The sequence below is a fragment of the Calypte anna genome, chromosome 2, assembly GCF_003957555.1.
Source record: "Calypte anna isolate BGI_N300 chromosome 2, bCalAnn1_v1.p, whole genome shotgun sequence".
Lineage (NCBI taxonomy): Eukaryota > Metazoa > Chordata > Aves > Apodiformes > Trochilidae > Calypte > Calypte anna.
In genome coordinates this window covers 50,209,662-50,233,600 of record NC_044245.1, presented here as the reverse complement: position 1 = coordinate 50,233,600, position 23,939 = coordinate 50,209,662, and the positions used below count along the sequence as shown (strand labels likewise).

Below are 23,939 nucleotides of genomic sequence, written 5' to 3'. Positions count from 1 at the left end.
AAGTCAGAGCAAATAGGTAAGAACCGTTTGGCTGTGCACATTTTAAAAGCCTTTCTGGCAGGGAGCAATGAGGAGAGGCCAAAGAGCAGATGGGCCCCCCTTAGTGAGCAGGGTGTTGTTTGAAGCTTTTATTCCAGCAGGTGCTAAAAGATAGAATCTCAACTTGAAAATCTCAACTTTTGCCCACCAGCAGCTACCACTCTTCTCAAAAGCTGCCAGGAGCAAGGTGGAGCTCCCCTGCAGGGTCTCACCAACCACAGTGACCACAGAGACCATGGGTTGTGCATTAGCTGTCACCATGTCACCTGGCCAGGGGAGGTTTGAGGCTGGCATGTGTCAGGAAGAAGTACAAGGCAGCACTTAGCTTTAAGAAAGCAGCTGGGCTCCATGTGCAGTGGGCAGTGAAGAGGCCACCCTTTGCTGTGCACAGGTGAGCTGAACTGCCTTCCAAAAGCAACTATACTGAGGAAAAATAAACCTGGACCAAATCAGTCTGTAGCCATTGGAGACACTATTTAGGAAGCAGGACCCAGGCTTACAAATCTGGGGCTCCTAAGGGAGCCCATTTGCAAGACAGACTTTGTTTCTGCGTTATCTCCATCCTTGCTGCCTCCCTTGGCAGTGCCAGGACAATGCAGCTACAGATATCTATATCAGCCAAGCTTCTACTGTAAACACCTTGAAATAAAATTACTATTCTAGTTCGCTCCTGCAGTTGCAGGAGGAAGCCAGCCACCACTTCAGCTTCTGAACAACCATGACAAATGCACTTTGGAACTCTAAAATCCATCAGGCTCACAACCACCTCATCATATTCCAAAGGTGTCGCAGACAAAAAGCAAAGCGAGCTTTTAATAACCAGTGCAACCATCAAGACATTCAGGCACTGCTGCTTCCCAGCAGGAAGTAACCAGGCACATACCTCAGTGCTGATGTTCCATTCAAGGCAGAGCTCTACTTGTAGGTACCAAACTCCTCTATCCTCTTCCCTTGGATCCCCTGCAGGGCCAATCTTACTCCAGGGTATCTCCCTATTCATCAATAATCACCTTCCCAGAGCTCTCCTCAAGAGGCTGGGCTGAGCTGAGCAACCTCTGGGCTACAGACCAGCTTCATTAACCTTCCTTACAGGTCACACAGGGTTATGAGAGTGGCTCAAGCTCATTTCCCCCATCAGCAGCCCATGGAAACAGGCAGCTCAGCAGCCAAAGCAAGGATCCCTCCTGCAGCTGCTCACAGACCACCAACACCTGCACAGGAGGCTGCAGGTGCTGCTCTGGCCTTTGGTGCCTCTGCATTTATTTACACCTGCATCAGCTTACATGGGATCTGGCCCTTTCAGTTTTTATTTCTAGAGCCCTACAGTCATTTCAGCCTCCAAACATACCTAGGGAAACACTACCAAACATTTGTTGGTACAAGAGAGTGAGTGTGTTCTTGAGAATTTTACTGCTGTTCACCTCACGTAATGTTTATTTGATTATAAGGCAATTTTTCTTGCATCCCCACCTCTATTTTGCAGTGGTCCACTGACAGTTGCTTTGGAAATCTGATGCTGCTCACATTAAGGTGGGAGTCAGCAAAATAGTGCCAGGTGGGAAAGGACAAAGCAGCAACAAGAATCTGGAATGAAAGCTAGAGCCAAACTCTCCCACTGGCTTCTTTAATGACCAGAAACAAAGTCTGCAACTCCCATTTTCAACATGGAATGCTGAACAAATAAAAACACATTTATGTTCTGATGCTCTGAACTCTTAGTTATTCAGTTAGCATCCTGAAATATCAGTGAAACCTTCCTCAGTCTGAGAGTCATAGCCAGGCTATTCCACCTTCCTCCAGGTTTAATTTTGTGTCTAGGCAGAAAAGCTGTTTGAAATACTCAACTGTGTGTGTTTCCATGTGAATTTTTTCAGTTTTTCCTGAAAGTTTAAGCAAAGAAAATGCTACAAGAGTGAGATATGGTTTACTCTAAAGCTTTCAGTAACAACACCTCCTTTGGTATGGCACTGCTGTCAGGAGCAGTTTTCCCTTTATAGCCCAGTGTGCCAGAGCTTTCCTTTCCACTCAGCAGCAAAATGTGTGGTCATGTGCAGCCCAGAGCAGAAGGTGCTGGGCTAGTGGGAAGCTCAGCACCTTCCCCACTCAGCTCTTCCTTTTGCAGATGCTGAATTGCTTTTTCTAGTCCTTACACATTTCCTTCCTAGGTCACTGTTTATTAAGAGGTATTTGAAAAACTTTATGTAGGTGCCAAACTTAATGCTCCATCTCCAGCACTGTCGTGGAACCTTGCTGACTGAAGTCCTCCCCACCCAGGACATGCACAGGAACAAACCTCCTTAGAAGCAGACCACATCCCTGACATATGTGCAACAGCCACACACTGTATTTGAACTCCCTGTTGCATAAGCCTAGACCAGGCTTACCCAGCAACAAACCTTAGGAAAGTGATGCATAATTGCTTGGTCTTCCAGAGGGTGAAACTGAAACCCCCTAAAAAGTCGACAGGCAGAGGTCAGAGAAATATGTGGGTCAGCCTTCATAGTGATCACCATACAGACCTCCTACCAATACATGACATATTCCTCCCCAGTGTAAAGCCCGGCTCAGAACATTTAGTCCTAGACAAAGACTTAGGACTGTATCTCTTCTTTGATGCCAGTTGTAGGGCCAGAGAACAAGGGCTATTCCTGCAAGATCCCTGACAAGTGGCGAAAGGGAGAAAGGGTCCTGGAGAAGGGTCCTGGAGACGGGACCAGGTTTTGAAGAGGAACAAGCTGGTTTCCCAGCTCCTGAAGGCTAGTGTGCAGGACAAAACCAACACTGAATGTTGCACATCAAACAAAAAGCCAAAGCCAAGCTCCAGCAAGCCCTTCTAGGGCACAACTCAACCTGCCAGGAGCATGAGGAGAGAGGAAGGGAAGGATGAGAGGTGCCCACATCCACATGAGACTGGGGAGGAGTGGGGCCTCTCCAGGCTGAGTCCAAGGATAACTCAGGCTGCATTTCAGGTCATGTAGAGACCAGCTCTAGCATCTTTTCCAGGTGCTGAACAGCATTTGTGATTTGCCAAGAAATTCCACAGCGTCTCTCTATTTGGGTCCTCTCTCATTCCCTCAATTTACAAGGAGGCAAAGAAAAATCACCACCACTCCCCCCTCACCCTCACAGCAAAGCCCTGCTGGGCTGCATTTTAGCAAAGATCCCGTACCATATTAAAAGTACACTTTATTTTCTGTACAATTCTCATTCAAATCTCCAGGCGTGAAAATGTCCACTGTGTCCCCAGACAAAAAAAAAAAAAAAAAAAAAAAAAGTGGCAGATTGCCCTCCTGCTGCGAGACACCTCACAACCAACCAGGAGAGGCACAAAGCCAGGGCCACCAAAATCAAGTGCTGATGCTTTCTAGGCGTGGGGAGGAGGAGAGCGGGAAGGAGGGAGAGGAGAAGGCAGTCCAAACAGAGCCTTTGGCCACCTCCTGGGGAGGAGAAGAGGCACCCTCGAGTTCACGTCATCGTTCATGCTTGGTGTGGGAGTCGTTGCGTTCAACTGTCACCCCGTTCCCATTCCGTGTCGCCTCCTTCCTGTTCCAGTCCTTTTCCAGGTAAAACTCGGCCAGCACGGGGCAGTGGTCTGAAGCCACCCCACCCCAGGACCAGTTATCAGGAATCCATGGGTTTGTGAGGCCTTCTCGCACGACAGCCCAGTGGCCTGTGTTAAAATGAAGCGCAGAGAAAAAGATAAGTAATGTTGCCCGAATCTGACACGTGCTGATAATCTAACTAAAGGTCACACAACCTCAGTAGAAAGCAACTTTACCTGTGAAAACCTTTTTCAAGCTCCGACTAATCCAGATGTTATCCAGTGACTTGGACCCTTGTGGGTTCTTTGTGCTGATGTTGGTGAAGGTGCTGGAAGGGACCAAGTGATGGAACTTCTCCTTCCTCAGAATGTCGTGATCGCTGCTGTCTGGGGCCTGGTTAAAATCTCCAAGGATGATCACGTCTCTTTCTCCTAGAGAACAGGAAAAATAAAAATGAATGGGAAGAATGGACATCCATCTCTTAAGTACAAGAAGGAGTGAGAATAAATGGGAAGAGGAAAAATGCAAACACTGAATAGCAAAGCTGACTTTACTCTGAACTCCTGAAAGACATGCTGCTTAAAGCCTTTTTCACTGACTACTCTGGCCATTGGTGTAATGACAATAAAGCTCAGCCAGTAAACATTTCATGCTTGTTTTAAAATATCACCTAATTTACATTGGCATCCTTTGTTTTATATACACTGACAGTGACAAGTTCAAAGCCAATCTGTTGTGCTGGTTGTAGAGTTTTTTAGAAATCTGTGATTTTGTAGGCTTTTTTTTTGTTATTGTTGGGGTTTTGGTTGGTTGGTTGGTTGGTTGGTTTGGTTTTTTCCCCCCCCAAGAAACTTTAACTTGTCCTGATGTTGTCTTCTTATAGATTTGCTGTAAGAGTCAAAGACACCTGTGTGAGGATCCCAGGAAGACAGAGCTGGTATATACCAGAGTCCCGAAAGTGCAGTGCTTGTTCTAATCCTCTACATTTAAGAAATCCCAAGGAACAAGTCCATGGAGCAGCCTGCATGTCTGATGGCAGAAGGTAAGTTCACAGACTACACGGACATCCCCTGACTACAGCAGCTTTCCTTTCCCTGGCCAACTGAAAGGATACTGGTGAAACTGGGATATCTTACAATCTGTCTAGGGCAGAATTTTCAAAGAAACAAAGGGAATGACTTGAAAATGCTTGTCAAAAAATCACGTGAATAGAGAATTACCTCAGTTACATTTTATTTCCAACCCTAATGAAGCAAGAACAGGAACTCTGGACCCTAATTTCATATCTACAATGTGTGCTCCCCTATCTCCACAGCTACAGATGGAAACATCCCAGCTCTGGAGTCGGGTAAGAGGACAACACAGATGCCCCAGTGACCATCTCAAATGATGGCCAGAAATGTCTGATAAGACAACTCAAGAACTCTGATAGCTGATCAGAGATGTTGCTGCATTAGAGCTTTGTACCAGAGAAGGAGGAAGACTAAAAGGAGGCAGAAATATACAAAAAAATCTCCCAAACCTTACTACGGGAGTCTCCAAGCTTCCTTTTTCCTGGGATTGAAGTGTGGGAGGAGATGGGGTGGGCAGATTGCGCTACCACATCTAGTGCTCGCGGAGAAACCTCCTCGTTTTGTGCTGTTGCTGTGGAAGTGGCTCGCCAGGAGAGGGAGTGCGAGTTCAACAACAAAATTTATTCCACTCCTGTCTGTCACCGCATGAGAGATGAACTGGGAAAGGGTAGGAGAGCAACTAGACTGCTAGCAAATGATTTTAAAAACCAAATACTTCATAACGTGCTGTTTGCTAAAATGCAGAGAGGCAGTGGAAAAACAGTGAAACTGTAGTCTCTCTACCCTTTGGCAAGTCACAAATCATACTGGAAATGACATGAGGTTTAAATACTATTCTAGAAAGTTTTCATGACAGTGGCCTTCCTACCTTTAAAAGAAACAAAAAGCACAAATCTGAACCTGAGCTATTTTAAGCTCCATCAGAACCCAAAAGAAAAATCAGTGCTTGTTTAATGGGCCAATAGTGCTTGCTGGGAGCTGGAGGTTTTGTATGCATCCCATCATAAAAACCAAGGATCTCTCACTTGGCAGGAGCAGTAAGCCTGAAATGTGACCATGCTATCTTGGTCCTTCAGAACTAATGATTGCTTTATGGCCCAGGCAGAACTTGGCTCCTTCCATGCTTTCATCTCAGCTATATAAGTGGGGGAAGGCCATTACAGAAACCTCTCAAGCACATCTTTGTGGGGTGATATGGAAAAATGAAAGAGAGACAGGGATCTTTTGATCCTTTCCCTTTCCTTTTCGATTTCCCTTTATATTTCCCTTTCCCTTTCCCTTCTTTCCTTTCCAATCTCCCTCTCCTCTCCTCTCCTTTTTTCTATGTTCTATTCCATTCCATTCCAATCCATTTTATTCCTAAATGCACTTCTTTTAGCAAATCCTCACGCCTATTTTCCTCACATGAAAAATCTACCAAAAAAACCACACAGTCAAGTGAAAATTTTAACTAACTGCTCCAACCTGGCCAGTTTAGAAATAGCAGAGCCTAAAAGACCCAACATCTGGATGTGTGCTTGGCAAGAGGTAAGAGGCCAGCCTGCATCATCTTCAGGGAGGGAATCACTGTATTCTTAACCTGTTTAAGCTTCTGCATGCCGAATAACTAAGCATAAAATTGTAACAGAGTGTAAAGCTGACTGATGGAATAGGCTGAGGCATGTCAAAGAACTTGAAACCCAACATGCCATCAAGGGAGGGAAAGGATTGCTTCTGGTCCCCTCTTCCCACAGGAGCTTCTGGGGCTCCCCATGACTGCGAATCACAGGGGGAAAGGCCGGGCAGCCCTGCACTAAGCAGGAAAAGCAAGAAACACCAGCACAGCAGTTTCCTGTCTTGTCTGCCTCCCAAGACCTTGACAGACACCAAGCGGCAGGAGGGAAGGAAGCAAAACTGCCTGGATTCTCCCGGGCGTGTAACTGGGGGGCAGGGGAAGAGCCCCCATGCACCAGATGCAGCACTCAGGGTCTCAGGGATCAGCCCCAGTGGCTCTCAGCCAAACTTAGCAGAAGACACAGAAAAACTCATGCCCTTGCTCACAACAAGGGATGATAACTGATCAGAAACTTCAGTCACCATGTCCAGAATCAGATGGTGGCAGGGGGGGTGGGGGAGAAAGGAAACTGATATAACACTACTGGTGCTGTGACATGATTTCTTACTTTTGGAAGAAACAGTTTGAGACTTCTCCTCAGGACTGGTCCTCCTCATCATGCCACAGGATGCACCAGCAAATCCTTCCTTACCAAAGGTCCCTCCCACAGACTATACCGTCCACAAGGACCCAGAGCCTCCTCCTGGTGGGGCTCGATGGCAGACAGGAACATCTCCCATTTTACTGGCACAGGCTGCCCAGGGAAGTGGCTGAGTCAACATCCCTGGAAGTTCTTTAAAGATGTGTAGAGGTAGTGCTTAGGGGCATGATTTAGTGGTGGACTTGGCAGTGTGCCAGATTAGTGGTTGGAGCCAATAATTTTAAAGGCCTTTTCCAATTAGTATAATTTTATGATTACCTCTCAGGGATTCTCCCATGCTATAGCACTGAGACCCACTGGGCTCAAAGCAACACTGCCCTTGTCAATGGAGAACTCTTGGGGTGAGGAAAAGATCCAGCCTGTTTGCAAATGCATCTGCAAATTCACTGAAGCACCAGCAATTTCTCTCAGTGTCTGCAGGTGGCTCTTGGCCAGCAAAGCAAAGCACAGCACTGCCTTAACTCTGCCCTGTGCTGCAGTGGCTGAGCACCAGTGTGCCAACACCATCAGCTGAAGGACTTCCAGTGCCTGCAGAATGTCTGCAGTGTTGAAATCTGCTATCCTGCAGGACCCTTTGCTTTGTGGCAGGTCCAAGGAGCCACCTGCAGGACACTCTTCCTGACTCTTCCATGCCTCGAATGAGTCCCCTCCTGAATTAACCAGACCCTTAAGCCCTCCAATCCTTCCTGGAGAGAGTGAGAAGCAGATGATGAGAAGGATGTGATGGTGCACCAGATGCCAAGAAGCTCCCTACATCCTCCCAAAAGTCTTCTAAGCTTAGTGCCTGATGCATGGATAACCTGTGGAATACGGCCAAGCCAGATGGGAGAAGATGGCTTAGCCAACACCCTGCTGCTTGGGTCTATGCTCTCCAAGAACAGGCAGAACAGTGTCTCTGTGCCACCCATGGTCACCACACTGAAGATGAACACACGGAGTGCTTGAGAGAAGGCAGAGAGTTAGCTAGCAGCAGCCAAGAGTCACTGTACCTCTCTGGTACTGCCAAAAGAGAAAGAAAAAGGGAAAAAAGGAACCAAGACCTGTGGATTTGATGGAAAAATACAGGGATACTACTCCTCTGCAATACAGGACCCATAGTGTGGGTAGTAACCAAATTTCCTTGGATGCTCACATGTCATAATAATGAAAGATAACAGTAGGTGAAATGGCAGCAGAAACTCCAATTTCCTGCACTACCCACAGATAAATCAGTCTTTATTACCCATATTTGATGGATTGATTTGGAAGAAATTGAAGGATGGCAGTAATTTTAAGCATGACATCGATTTTTGCAGGGTAATTCAGTCCTTCGAAGTAACACGTGTGCAGTACCATTTGTTTACAAAACAAGAACCTGCATTCCACAATCTCTTCTTTTTGTGAAAGATTAAGCCAAGAGCAAGCACGCTGAAGTGACGTGCCTGTCATGTGAAAATAAAAAGTATGAAATAAAGAGAAGCCCTAATATCAACAGTCTAAATTTAGATGCAGTGGAAATTCAACTCTGTTAACTTCAGAAGAGCTACACATTTATCTGTGTCTCAGTTCAGCTTTCAGGAATCAAACAAAATATCCTTTTGTTTATCTTCATCCTTTCCAGTTTCAAGGTACCTGGACAAATACTTACATCAGTAGCACCTAAAAATAGCTTTGACTGAATTCTTGCAGCTCAAAAGGAAAAACAATAGAACATACATAAATATTGCAAAATACCTTTTGTGTTGTGTAAGAGAAAAATGAATGCTTCCAAGTGACAAACCTTGCTAAACTAGGACAAGCTGCAAACTGTCGTGCATGTAACCTTGTTTACCTTTGTATCTTTGTTAAGTAGTAAATGAAAGGCTAGATATTTCTATTCCTATAACAAGATCTGCAGCATTTAAAATCTGGAATGTGCTATTCTGCTTCGAGGGAAATTGAATTAATTTGCAAGCTTTAAAGTAAGAAGCAAATTCTAAGAAATGAGGCAAAGAAACTGAGCTGGCTATTACATTTCCCAAGTTCAGGTCTAAATGCTGGTGCCCCTCATCTTATTATAAAACCAGAAGAACTTATTTGAAAACAACACAATTATCCAGCACATTACACCCAGGTACCAAAGCAAGATTTGGTTGCTGGTCTCTTCTAATCAGCAGATATCTGATTTGCACTGTGTTTTCCAAAGTTCTTCCAGTTATCCAAAAGTAAATATATAGAATCTATTTATTTTGGAAAAAAAGCTATTGGTCTGATATCATGCAGCTGTCAGTTCCACAAAACACATAAATTAGGGTCTTAACCCTGGTGGTTTTGGGGTTTTTTTTTGGCTGAACTTGTTCTTCAACTAGTATAAAATCAGAAGGAACATAATTTGAAAAAAACAGTTTCAAAGGCAGTAGGATCCCTGTTGCTTTTTGTGTTAATTAGGAGAGACTGTAAGAGCAGAGGAAAAGCATATTTGCCATGCTATGGATGACTCAGATTCAAATATCAGTAATGACAATGCAAAGCTGGTAAGGATATTTGTGAAACCTGCACTGAGATACAGGTTTGGGTTTTTTTAAATTCCTTTTATTAGATAAGATGACCAGCATGCATGTGGTTGCTAACAGGAAAAAAAACACTGTACCTTTCAGAGTTTCCTGCAAAGTCTGGGCAAAAGATGCCAGTTTGTGGCTGTCGTGGTTCTTCCCAGTATTCTCTACTGCTGCAGGTGACAAGGCCAGATGAAGGTTAACCACTGTTAGATCATTCATCCCAACCTGGAGGAGGAAGGAGGAGAACTCAGTGCCATGCAGACGGGGCACAGAAGGCAAAACCACACAAAGCAAAACCATGTGCCTATTCCCTGTACTTTTGGCAGTAACTCTGGGTGATTAGGACTCACTTTTCCATGTGTGTGGTATGTTTTGGTTGGCCTTCTTTTTAGGAAGAAGAGGGAGAAGGTGTTTTCCAGCTCTGTTTGCAACAACCCGATACCCTTTCAGTTCTGGGGAAACTGGTTTACATAAGGAAACAGCTTCTTTCCACCTGCAGAAAGAAGCTGGATGCTTATGAAAATCAGTCTACACAAAACCAGTTGCTTATAAGCTACAGATAATGTTGTAGTAACTACATGGGCTAATTACAGTTCTCTTGTGATTAGCTCTGGCCCCTCACAAAGACTAACCAAGAAACTTAATGTACCTTGAAAGGGGCTGCTGGCATCCTGCAATCTTCTACTTACCTACTTATTCTTATCTTTTGGGACTCACCTGGTCTTGTGACAGGAGAAATACTTGCCCCTAATATTGACCAGTTTATATATTACAAATCAACTATCAATAATTATTTATTTATCTATAGTTATTCTATTAATGCACCTCTCAAAGCATTACTAGAGCTGTCAGGTTCCCCAAACTGGACTCATCCATCACAGCCTGTGAGGGGAAGGGGCTGTATGCTCTCACAAGCATATGTAAGAGAACACCTTCCAAAATGCATGATATTCTTTTAGATGGTTTCAGCCTAGTGAAAAAGCTTGAAAATGGAAATTCTGCAGTATGCCAGCAACATGTGACAGATCAGCCTGAGTCTCTCAGGAGCATGGTGCCTTCTCTATTTATATTTATGCATTCTGACTACACTTACCCCTCTCTGTTGACAATTTGAGGCACTGACAAGAACCACAGCCCTGTAGCTTGCTGCATCAGGATACCCACCTTGCTCTTGCCATGTTAATTTAATAAAGCAGAACAAGGTAACTTCTGTCACTCTCTTAGTGGCTGTGGATGCTACCAGAGATCCACTGACCCCCATATGGCTGAATGCTGCTTTGCAGCAGGGTTTGCTCCCACAGCAGCCAAGGAAAGAACTGATTCTGGTGACCTGCCATACCAATAAAGACCCTATTTGAGTATGTCTCATGGCCTTGTCCTACAATCAAGCCATAAGACAGTGATGAAGTTAGGAGGTGGGCTAAAGCCGCATGCAAATTTTTATCTGTTAGAAGACTGTGGGTTTTTTCTAGTTTTGTACCCTAGATTTTTTAGTAAAAGCTCAATTCTGCAAGGGTTGGTTGGCACAAATGCAGTTACCTTGAAATGTGCAAGATATGGGTGAGGATATGAGTGCTTCCCATTGCCATTGGTCTGTGCACTCTCCTGAGATGAAGCATTTTTCAATTCAATGCCAGCCGTTGTATCCCAGAGGAAGCCAGAATATTCGACTCCCTTAAAAAAAAAGAAGGAAAAAGAAAAAAAAAATAAAAGGAGAAAAGCTATCAGTAAGAAGGCAAAACCAAAACATTCTGCCCAAATCCAGCCCCCTGGGTGAAATTTTCACCCAGCAAGTAGCAGTACAACTGTTGGTACAGACAGTGATGTACATTACTCCCAAAACATGCAGAGGAGTAAAAGATGATGCTGGTTTATAGCTGGGCTTGGCACCTGCTGAGGGCAGGAAGCCCAACTCTCTGTGCACAATAGCAAAGGAGAAACAGCATCCTAGGCTGTCAGGACAAGATAAAGAAACAGGCAGAAACACTTTCTCTCACAATGGCCAAAAGCCCCATTAGGTCTGGGAGGGATGCTCCCTGAGCAGCCCCACTGAATATGGAGTAAACTGAACTCAAAGTCAGGTTACTCTACTACTCATACCCCCTCTCACCTCCATGCTGGCTGTCAGACACCCAGCAACTTTAGCACTGCTCAGTCCAGCCAAGGATTTAATAAGCTGTTTTATTTTCTGCAGGTGAAGTGTGTTCAGGACAACCACAGGTGTGAGAGATCAAGATGCTGCCTCTTGTGCACGTGTTTGGGCTAATATGGACCTTGTTTCCTTCCACTCTAGGCAAGACATCAGATTCTTCTGAGTATGGTCAATAATGAGGCAGTTTGTTACCCGCAGGATTATTTTTCTAACACTGAGCTCAGTGCTTCATCTCACTGGGTGACTGCTAGGGCTTGCAGTAGATGATGCTGTGCCCAGTTGTTCCTTCTCCCCACACCAATATGCCATCTTACAGAGTTCTGTCACCCACAAGCCAAAAATATCCAGGCTCCTTTAGTCTCCTGGCATGAAATCTAGTCTAGACCTCTCAGACCTGTCAATCTTCTCTCTTTTTCAGCTCAAACTTTTCATGCTCCGATCTCCCCTCCTTTCAGCTCTGTTTCTATCATGCTGTATGGTTTGGTGGTTTTTTCATTACTTCAGGACATAGAAATGGCATTTTCAGAAAGCTGCCTGCCCTGGTGACACCAGCAGCAGTGTCTAATTCAAAGCCTGTCAGCCTTTCTTCCCATCACCAGACACCATTTTTCTTGGTATCACTGAAACACACTTCCCTTAGTGAATCCATCTCCAGGGAAGAGGGTTTTTTCCACTTCAGCTGCAGTAAATAGGTGTTATCTGCAATGCTGACTTCCTGGGAGCCTTAAAAGAAAGTATGAAGGCTGTCTAGAATCCATTGGTAGCTCCTTTAGAGAACTCACCTTTAAATACTGACAAAATTATTCAACCAGTCGGAAGTCTAAGGTCTGAAAACTGCTACAGGAAAAGATGTGGAAGAATAAAACCACTGCCAACAGCTGTTTACCATTTCTTTGTTCCAGATTTCACACCACCATGGTGGTCAAAAGTTATTGCTTGGTTGAAGGCCAAATGCCTGGGACGTGTGGAAGCACAAGCCTGAAGCACCATCTACTATTTTGCATTATTTAGCTCTGAGGAGCATCCTGAGATGAACTTGTGCCAAAGATGCTAAATCCTCAGGGTTACACTATGTTACTTCACTGTATAGCATTTGTGTACACGGTGCTCAAACCTGATGGACTCATTAACTAACCCAAAGGATATAAGAGACTTCTTGGCTTAGTGGAGGGTTCACCAGTACAGCCAAACTTCTGTTAAAGCAGCTAAAAGGAGGAGTCAGAAGAAAACATTTCTGTTCTTAGCTTGGCTACATACAAAATTCTCCCATATTTTTGGGAACCATTCATCCTTACACCCCTACCAGGAAAATAAGCAGATGATGATTTTTAGTTTCTCAGCTCATAGTCAAAACAGTTACTATTATCTTTGGAAATAAAGATCAAGAAAGAACAGACTAAAGACTCTAGGTTTAACATAGAAACTCTGAGACAATGATTAGTAAATCTTGGAAAAAGACAAAGCAGAGGGAACAACTTTGACAACTTTCCACAGCTTTTTTAATTTAGTGTTTTAATGATCTGGCCTAGCAAGACATTGCAAAGGGAAACTCCATCCAGGAATAAAAATGTAGTGAAGGGGATGTGCATTCTGCATCAGGATTCAGTGTTAAATCTTCATCATATTCAGACCTTCCATGTCTTTCTAGTGGTTGCTCGAGTTAAACCTGTAGTGAAATAAGACAACCAGGTGCCACTTGAACCCTTGTGCTGCTAAGGTGGTGGTTTTTCATTTGGGTGGTTTGGTTTGGATTTTTTTCTCATTTTTGTGTTTTATTAAAAAAAGAAAAAGAATGAGGCAATAGAAGGAAGTGCATCTCTCAAAACTTAAGTCCAAAATCAGTGAGTGAATGGAGATGCAACCTGATTTGGAAAAGCCAAAAGAAGGAAACGTGGATTCTAAGCTGTGTGATTGCAGGATACAACTGCCACCACATATTTAATAATGACAGCACTCAGAACAGAGGAAGACAGTTCTATCTGCTGCTGGGCACATTCATTACATGGCAGGTCTTGGTTCCTGCTTCTGCCCCACAACAACATCCATGCTGAGATAACTGCATCGTGACAGCTATCTCATTCAGCAACAACAGGCTCAAGCCAGACAGAGGAGGACCTTGCTCTGAAAGCTCATTAGTGCCTTTAAAGGAAAAAAACCAAGAGATTTCCCCTGGGAGAGACTGCTCTTGGGCACCATTAGAGGTGTCCAGCCCAATTTAGCTATACCTTGCATACTGTCAAGGGTAGTAGGTGCAGCTGTCACCACCTCACTGCAGTACCTATATATATATATATATATATATTCCCATGCTGCAGGGAAAAGCACAGTGCAGCATGGTGCAGATTTCAAAGGGAGTCCACAGAGTTTAAAACACCTGTGCAGAGCAGTGTGAGGACTGTGCAAGGTAAGCTCCTCTTCCAGATGAGGATGGCAGGCTGCACAGCCCCTCTGTGGGGTTTTCACTTCCCAAGTAGGAAAATTGGGAGCCCTTCTGAATGCCAGCCAGTGCTGCACCAGGGAATAAGCTCAGGTGACTAGCACAAAAGAATTCAGAAGTACTGCAGCCTGCCAGGGGCAAAGCCAAGGACTCTTTTCTTGTCCTAATGTGTAGCTATTATTCTGTATTTCTTTATTTCTTTTATCCAGCATACCTTCCCCAAACACTCACACCTTCCTCCTTACAAGTGTACCAGAGGCTGAGGAAAACAATTCTTCAACAAAAATACCATACAGTCAAATTGAAAGCTAAAGGAACAGTTAGCTTAAAAAACAAGAGGTGCAAACTTTGCCAAAAAATGGTTTGCAAAGTGTTTGGCTTTAAACATTCAAAATATGTCCTTGGTTAGAATGAGGGGAGAAAAAAGCAAAGCCAAAGTTCAAATTAATGTACCTTGTGTAGCTGGCCTGAGGGTTTTTCGGAAACAACACCCTTCCAACATCCTCTAGGGCCCTTCCACTTGCGGATGTTTGGCAGCGTCGGTTCGTTCAGCTCTGTACAAAACTAGAGAGAGGAAAGGGGAAAAAAAAATAAAAAAGATCAGCTTTGTAGGGTTTTAAAATATTGCAAAATAAAGCATGCAGTGAGGCATTGGTAAGAGACACCGTGGAGCACAGGCTGTGCTCTCTGCCCTCCCTGAAGGCTTGCAAAGGAGGTGGTCTGGGCCCCATCCCAGGCTGACTCACCCCCAACTGGACGTTACATGGAAATAAATAAAAAACTAAAATAACTCGGTGCAAATGCTGCAAGTAGAACATTTCCACCACACGACTGTTTTTTGTTTTTTCCTCCAAAGCTATTTGTTTGACTTGAAAGGAGTTTCCTCTCTGCTGCCTTTCCAAAGATGCTGACTGCACCCTATCTCACCCCACAAGGGGCTTCACAAGCATCTCCTGGGGTGCAGGAAGCTCCTGAGACTTGGCTGCCTCCACTCCAACACCAAACCTGCCAGCACAACACTGGAGGAAGAATGTAGACCAAGCTCAAGAGCTGCTGTTCTGGGGTTAAAGCTCCCCTGACTTTACACCAGGGGAGACTTCCCATGCACAAAGGGATGTGCTGCACACTGGCACACAGATCCAGCAGATCCTTCTGATGCTCCCTACAGGTGTTCATCTTCCTAGATACTGCTGTAGAGCCACAGCACACAGAAACCTTTATGTGTCCAAGCACATGGTCAGAGCTATAAAGGCTGAGCCCTAATATCCAGCAGATCAGGGATACTCTAACTACAGGCACCATGGAAAGCCCCCAAGTCCACCTGGGTAATATCTTGAGATGGAAATTAAAGTAAGTAAATACATAAACAGACAAACCCCAATGCCCTGGAACATTTGAAATCTGATACCTCTTGATATGGACAACATGAAATATTTTTTTACATAGTAAAAAGTAATTTCTGCACAAGAGCAAGGTAGGCTTTCATGGCACATGAAGTTCTTATATCTGATGCTGGAGAAACTATGTTGAAATCCAGAGGTTTTCACAGAGAAAAGGCATCCTCAGAAAGCCAAGAAAAGGCCTCCAGAAAGCCTCCCTAGATCAAGCAGCCATTTAAGGAATAGGGATTTTCTGGGCAAACTATAACCTCCTGTACACTGTACCAATGTACAGTGAATCTTTGCAGTGGGACATGCTGAACACAGTTTGAAGAACTGAAGTGTTAAACTGCATGGATACAAGGGTTTCCTATGTGGGTATCAGCAAAATGATGGGACACTTATTCTCATGTTTATTTTATCTTCTGAGTCAAAAATAAAAATCAAAACATGCTCTTTCACTAACAGCCTTGTCTGCAAGTTTAGCATCCTGGAGGCTGAAGTGACTTCTCAGATGTGCACAACCTAACAACGCTATTTTGCCTCAGAAAGCTGAGAGTAATTTTGGTCACACATGCAGAGCAAAAATGCTATGTCTGAAATTCAGAGATTGGCTGGCCCTTCTTATTCAAGATGCCACATTGCCCCTGTACTCAGCCCTGGTGAGGCCACACCTTGAGTACTGTGTCCAGTTCTGGGCCCCTCAGTTTAGGAAGGATATCGAGGTCCTGGAGTGGGTCCAAAGGAGGGCAACCAGGCTGGTGAAGGGACTTAAGCACATATCCTATGAAGAGAGGCTGAGGGAGCTGGGGGTGTTCAGCCTGGAAAAGAGGAGGCTCTGAGGAGACCTCATCACTCTTTACAACTCCCTGAAGGGAGGGTGTAGCCAGGGGGGGGGGTTGGTCTCTTTTCCCAGGCAACTCTCAGCAAGACAAGAGGACACGGTCTTAAGTTGTGCCAGGGGAAGTTTAGGTTGGATATTAGAAAGAATTTCTTTATGGAGAGGGTGATCAGGCATTGGAATGGGCTGCCCTGGGAAGTAGTGGATTCTCCATCCCTGGAGATATTTAAAAAGAGACTGGATGTGGCACTCAGTGCCATGGTCTGGTAACTGCAGCAGTAGTGGATCAAGGGTTGGACTTGATGATCTCTGAGGTCCCTTCCAACCCAGTCAATTCTATGATTCTATGATTAGCATATGACATTATTGTCTGTTATATACCTTCAGGCAGTGCTAGGGCTGGGCTGATTTATCAAACAAGGAGGTAGACAGGTTGTTTGCATGGCCTGGGAACAGAGCTCTCCTCTCAACTGATTGCCAGGTCCTACCCTAACAAACACAATAAATCACAGCAGCAACAATTACTCATTCCTGATGTCATTCTGAGGCATGAGTAAACAGTGTGAATTTGTTGAAAGAGTTTTCTACCATTTAAATAATTTAAATCAGAAAAGAAAAATATGTGGAAATCAGAATTTCCACAGTAAACCAACAGGAGTTAACTTATCTCTGTGTTGCAGCTGCCTAGAAAGTTCAGCCGGCACAAAGCATACCACAGGGATGAATAAATCCTACAGAAACCATCACTTTATTAAAAAGAGCATCTTCAGTTGACTAGTTGGAATATTTTGTTTCCTCCAAATTGATTTTTCTTTAAGGCCTTGATTTAACTTTGTTCAAACAAAAGAGATGACAAATAAGATTACACAGTTTGTTCAGAAGAAAATCCATCAGCTTGTTCTGGGTATGGTTGCATCAACAGAGAACTTGGCCTGCAGCAGCTGACTTTAATCTGTGCCCATTTTCCAGGGTTTACAGGCACACAGATTCTGAAGCTGTGACAGCATACTTGCTTAGGTCATGTTTTTTCTCCTGAAGTGAGAAGGGCATTTCTAAAATCTCGTTTTTCTGCCCATAAAGCCCAATGTCAAACAACATTACACTTTCCATCATACAGTAAAAATACACAGACAAGCTCTTACCCACATTGGGAATGAAAAAAATTCCTTTCCTCCCTTGCAAAACAAAGTTAGAGCTACATTAATCCCTTTGAGGATCAATTCTTTATGTGGAAAAAAAAATAAAATCAAAACTAAAATCTCAGTCAACCAGAACAACATTTTTTTTTTTTTAACAAAATCCTCCTACAGAAAAAAGTTCTAGTTTTGTTTTTCTCTAGAGCCTTTCAGGCTGCAAGACTCCTGAAATTTAATCAGCTGATTTATTAAATCCTATACATCCCAAATCAAAACTCACACACATACCACAATGCCAACAGCAGCAGGGCTTATTTACAAGGATGCCCTGAATTACACCGATGCTGCTGCAACCTCTCTGCTGGGTGCTGGTTTCTGTGGGGCAGACAGTGCTGCCCAAGCAGGAACACAACACCACCACCATGCTCCAGGCATGATCTAGGCAGAGTTACCTTGCAAAGAGGTATCTTGTGCCACATTTCTGCCCATTGCTCCCATTTGGCATGCAAGGTGCCAACAAGGATCACCACTCCAGGAAGCAGGACAAGCCCCATTGCCTTTGCTCATCTGCAACACAGCCTTGCCCCACGAAGAGAGGCTCCAAGGATGTAATTCCTCTTTGTCCGCCCTGATAAGGAGACGGTTCCTGTTGAATCATAGAATTCAACAGTCATAGAATAGAATCACAGAAACAGCAAGGTTGGAAAGGACTTCTGAGATCATCAAGTCCCTTGAGAAGCAGAGACAAGTGCAGGAACAAGCCTATGCCTGACACTGGGAAAGAATGGAGGGCAGTTGGAAGAAGCCGGCAAAACCCCTATTTGAGGAGGGACTGGCGAGGGAAAGGCAAGAGGTCTTGGACTAATTTGGGAGCAGGAAGGAGAACATATGCTGGGCTGACACATGGTGGAGGTCATAAGAATTACAGACTGCCTAATACACCTACCTGCCTCCCCAAGACACTCCAAGCACTGCCAGCAAGAGCACCTCATTTGTACATGAAGCTAAATCTACTACCAGTAGAAGAGCTGCAAGCCAGCACCCTGCAGTAGCCCATGAGATCTCAACATCTCTTGTTCAGGATGCTCTGGTTAATATTTTTCTTTTGGGGTCCCAAATCAAGAACAGGGTTATCTCTTCCAGGTGACACCACTTTGTGATGAGCATCTTTGCCCACCCAGTGTTACTCCTGTAGTGCCAGCACTGGGGACCAGAATGAGCCAGTGACCTCCCCTGAGGTAGGCATCTTTTGCTTGAAAGAAGGATGTGCTGCTCCTAAACCTCGAGGAAACTAAATGTGACTTTTCAAAACAATATCTTAGGCCTTAAAAAATTACCCGTTTCTTATTAGCCAGTGAGTCCTCTTCGAAGGACACTTGAATTTCAGACCTGGATTCAGAGAAGAGGCTGCAAGAAGGGTGAGGAGGGAAGGAAGAGTGAGAAGGAGCTTCCAAATGAGCCTGTTGTTATGGCATGGGATGTCTCAGTGCTGTAATTTTTGCCTGAACTTTCTATAAGCACTCAAAAGCAATTAACTGTACGTTTTAGTTAATTACCACCAGGCCAAAAGGGCACTGCAGTGAAGGTAAACAACAACTTACTTCATCAAAGCAAAGGTTTTTGGTTCCTCTTTACCAAGAAGAGAGATGAGAGCTGGGGAACAAATGTTCCATTTCTAAATGTCATCTATTCACAGCTCCTTTATTTTTAATGGGCACTAGAGGGAGCAGCTTTAATGAGTACCAGAGATGCATATAAAAACTTCTGTCAATTCCTATCCTTTCAGCTATGCTGAGGTGCCATTTCAGTAAAGATTTCACATCGTCGTGGTGAAAGAGACTTGGATTTTGAGTGTGGGAGCTGGCAAGAGTTGAAAATGAGACCCTGACCATCAAAAGAAAGTTCAACTATATTATTAGGTCAAAATTCACCACCTTTTATTTCAAATTATAGATTCTGGATAAATCTTGAAGTTGAAATCAGTACCTGTGCAGGAAAACTTTAAGCTTTCTGGTAGTGGGCTCATTTTCCTGTTACTTTTGAGGGACACCATAGTAACAGTTTCTGCACTGCAGGAATCTGCAGGTTATGGGCTGGAAAACAGTGAGGTAGGGGCTGTTCTGTGCTGTAGAGCATCTCTCAGTGGTGGACTTGGTGCTTTAGGAAAGGGTAAACATAAGAGATCTAAAATACACCTTATAACTGTGCAGTGGCACTTAAAGAGAAGCCTCCCTCTCAAACTCTCCATCCTGAAACATGATCTATCCCTGATAGAAAATACAACAATATTGGCAGAGGCTTTATGAGACCATCTAGTGCTGCTCTTTTTTAATCTATCCTTTAATATATATACATATATATATGCCTTCCCTGCTCCATCACTGAGTATTGTATAACCTAAATATCACATTCCTGGAATTAAATGCACATTATCCTTTCTTTATTCATGTGAGTAGACTGTATTTTTATTTCCAGTTGAAAAAGCAGTCTTAAATACCTGTAATCCTAATCCAATCTTCCACAGGCAGGACACAGCTACATTTGGTGCACCCTAAAGAAGCCTGACCTAGAAAGTTACAAACACTTCTGAGAAACTGAAATCAACACCTTCGGTTTTCAAGTAAAGCATCCTGAGTTGCCACCAGTTCTCCAGAAGAAGAAGAATGTTTTGTTAGATCTCATTTGTGAGGAGGAAGAGGAAGATGTAGGGAGCAGAGATATTTGTGGATGTTGTATTTTCCTGAACTGGCTACTGAGGTAGAGAGAAATGTCAGAGTCTTCAGGACTCTTGCCCTGAGATAGCCCCACATGGCAGAGCAATGAGACAAGTCAAGAGGGAATGCAAGCCCCAGGGGGGCTGGGATGCCCAGCACACTTCTGCAGCCCAGCAACACCACATCCACTTCCCTAGAAGAAAGAAAGGAAGGAAGGGGATGCAGAGGAGCATCAGACCTTTCGCTTGCATCTTATTTCTCCTGTTACCAAATGTAACAGCAAGGAAGGAAGCACTGTTATGAAAAAAAAACCATGAAGGAGAGACTCAAGGTTGGGTCCCCTTTCCCACTGATATCAGTGCTGCCTTAGGCTTTCATTGCTTGTTTGCCTTTCCCTGGAGTGTTTCCCTTTCCTGTTTGCAAAGTAGGTAAAAACTACACACACAAGAAATAGATGCATCCACTGGTGGGGGGGATGCACTCACAAACTATTATATCTAACACAAGGGAAAATTGGTGTTGCCCTATGTTAAGATACAACATTTTTCACATGCCCATTCAACTGGTACCTTCTAGGAAGACTTCATTGTATTGCTTGTGTTGTTCAAGTATTGATATTACATTAAGGCAAATAAAACTTGGCAGACAGATGGAAGCCTGATAGATAGATAATGATGAGTGTTTTGAAAGGAGAACACCACCCCTCCACCTCCAGGGAATCTGTTTCAGTCTCAGCCATATCTATACATTTGTGCTGGAAAAAGTTTTTTACTTCACCCTCTTCTACATGATTGTATGCAGTTCTACAGTGATGGCGCTGAAAAAATAATACAATAATCATAACTTTTAGGAAAAAAATTCTAGGATGAAAAAAAAAAATTAAAAAGCAACCCATCTACTGAAAGTGCAACAGCCACAGAATTACTCCTGGAAAGCTTATCTGACCCTTCTGCCATGCTAGTGTGCCCTGCTTGCACTGGGTCATAGAGACCTGGGGCAACACCTTCATCCTTTATGTACTGGTTTGTTGATCCTAGAGCTAAATCAAAATATCCAGATTGATGACTGAACAAATCCTTCCTATATGTTCTTCACCAAACTTACCTAATACATTCTTCAAAGAGCTCAACAAACTCATTGAGAGCAGCAAAACTCAGGCACAAACCTTCAGCACAGCCAAATACTCAACCACTGCCTTTCTTCAGAAATAATATAGCACCCATAGGCAGAGCCATCACCACTATGTGCCTTTGGGTGTTCATGGACATATAAAACTAATTTGCTGAGATAATGTGCATGAATATTGGGTTCCCAAGTCATGGTCCAACTGAAGGCACCAACAGCTTCTTCATTAATTTGAGCGAGACTCATTTTTGCTTGGGAAATGTGCTGCTACTGCTTTTTAAAAAGCATCCCAGTAATTCAGACACCCACAGAGGAGTGATCTCCTGCCTTTGAGGATCAGATTCTTACCGAGCTCCTAAATGAGTCCTTCATGCAACATATTATGGACCAGAGAGCTAAACATTTATCATACTGCAGCCTTGCTGCCCAGCAGCCACATAGTGACCTGAATTCCCAGCTTTGCTGCACAGACCACTTCTTAGCTTAATACTTAAATAAGGAAACCTCCAGGTCTGAGCTTCTCAGAAGAGATAGGATGAGGAGGGCTCATTTTCCAAGCCCAACTATGCATAGGTTAAGAAACAAAGTTTTCCAGTTCTGTTCTGCCTGGGCCAGTCCTGCACCAGCAGAGAGGCACCACTCTGCTCACCTGAGGAGAGTGAAAGCAAAGAACTAGAGGACTGGGGTCATTTAGGCAGTCCTGGGGTTAGGTAGCAGATAAAGGATGCCTGGCAAGACTGGAAAGTTTTTTAAACTGAGGGCATAATTTCCTGCAATAAGTATCTGAGCCCCTTCATCAGCTTGGTCCTGTTTTGAACCAGGCCATGGATGTGGATCCAGCTGGACACGTGCCGATTCCCTGCCACTGCTGTGTTACTCACCCATTGTGCTCCAGGAATGTGCGGGAAATAATTATGCTGATAAGCTTAACATTATCTCAACTATCAAGAGTGTGTAATGATTTGTTTCCATACACAAACCTGTTTGAATCAAATCAGTCGTGTTTTTTTTTTTAAGTCAGGCTTTACAAGTTCAGTCTGGGGAGTGGTAGGAGCCTCAGTTTGCACTCCCAAGCTATTTGCTTTCCTTTTTGAGAACTTATTTTGGAAAAATTTAGCAGTGAGTTTCTCCACAGCCCTCCCAAATGAATTACAGCTCACCATGGTCACCCAACTGCTTAAGTCTTTGTAACATCTAAGAGGAAATCACTTCCTTTATCCTTGAGTGTATGATTTAAAAAAATAGTAGCCCACAAACCTAGTTCTCTGCTCACCTTTAATCATAATGTTCCTGGAACAAAACAATGCAGTTCATTCACTGGCATGTTCTCCTACCTTCATCCTAAACAAAAGTGATTATTCAAATAAACAGAATCTTTTAATAGATCTGCAAAAGGAACACATGGAAACCTTTGATGAAGAGCAGGGAAACAACTGAAAGAGGCAATGCAATGACTCCCTAGCACGTTGTAGGTGCTGGGGCCACTACTGAAAAAATGCAGGATGCTCACCTACCTGATGCCAAAATGGTATAACTAACATCTTTCAGCCAGTTTGCTATTTCATGGCATGCTGTCTTCACAGATGCTTGGAGGAAATCTATGCTGCCTTTTTCCTATGGAAAAGAGCACCAATATTTGCCAGCCTCCATATAGGAGAATTTTTGTGCACTAGTTTCTCATGTTTCCAGTCGCAAGCTGAACTTTATTCCTTGTACTTCATGGGACAGACTAATTTTGCAGAAGCCATTTCCTGCCTACTTCTTTTCTTACCCTTAAGGACCTTTTTTTTTTTTTTAACATAATACAGAGATTAAGGCTCAAGAGGTTGCCCAGGATGGTCACAAATCTTTGCAATTTATTCTTCATGCCTTATCAAGAGAGTGTTTTATTCTTCTTAAGTAGGCAGTATAATCATGAACAGCAATAATGGCATGCTAAGGGAACTAGTGTGATACAAAGGAGAATAAAAAGGAGGCCTTATGACTCTGAGGCTATTTTTCTTCATCAGGCTGCTTTTATAAGAGATGAGTGGTGGAATTCAAACACTTTCACTATTGTCATGAAACAGGCTGCTCAACTGGTTAGCTGTGCTAAAACCATAGCCACCCCCAGACTGAATTATTTACTTAGCATTATGTTTTCTGCTTTTCCAAGTGTTTTTTCCAAACTCATTATTTCCAAAGGTAGAAAACAACTTTCATTTTGCTGTCATTTTTGCCATTAAAAAAAAAAAAATACACCTCTCCAGAAATACAGGTGTGTGCTTAGGGAAGTTACCATTAAGATTCTTAGATCAATGAAGCATCAGATATTTTAGTAATACTACTATAAGTGTGATTACTACACCACCTGCTTCAAGCAGTAGTTGACCTTACTGACCTAAGTCTTGCACAGAGGGCTGCACATTTACCCAGAGTTCACGTACTTGGTTTTGACCCTCTTCTCTCCATAGCCTTGGACCATGCAGCAGATTTTCAGAGACCTAAGATGCCTGTTCATTTGGACTAAATGTAAAGCTAGACTAGGTGATTTGCCATGCTCTGAATCTCCTTGCCCATAGATTGCTTTCAGACAGAAAAAAAGAGGAGGAGGGAAGAGTGATAATAGAAAAGAACAGACAAAATTGAAAGGGAGCAGGGAAATGACACTTTCGAATGTTATTAATCAAGGAAAGCTGGTTAAGCACACAAGATAGGTCTTTCCCCACTCCTATGAGAAAAATTTATCCA

General features: G+C 43.6%; 1 protein-coding gene across 1 annotated transcript in view; it reads right to left on the bottom strand.

Annotated features, from left to right (window-relative positions):
• Positions 1-3,205: 3,205 nt before the first annotated feature.
• The window catches only part of LOC103537117 (endonuclease/exonuclease/phosphatase family domain-containing protein 1), a 41,425-nt gene continuing 20,691 nt past the window's right edge, over positions 3,206-23,939 (bottom strand). The window contains exons 4-8 of the mRNA XM_030444646.1: positions 14,468-14,578; positions 10,965-11,099; positions 9,518-9,650; positions 3,818-4,012; positions 3,206-3,709 (exon numbers count right to left, since the gene is read on the bottom strand). Coding sequence (XP_030300506.1) covers positions 3,510-3,709; positions 3,818-4,012; positions 9,518-9,650; positions 10,965-11,099; positions 14,468-14,578 — 774 coding nt within the window. The 3' untranslated portion in view covers positions 3,206-3,509. The remainder of the gene's footprint in view (positions 3,710-3,817; positions 4,013-9,517; positions 9,651-10,964; positions 11,100-14,467; positions 14,579-23,939) is intronic.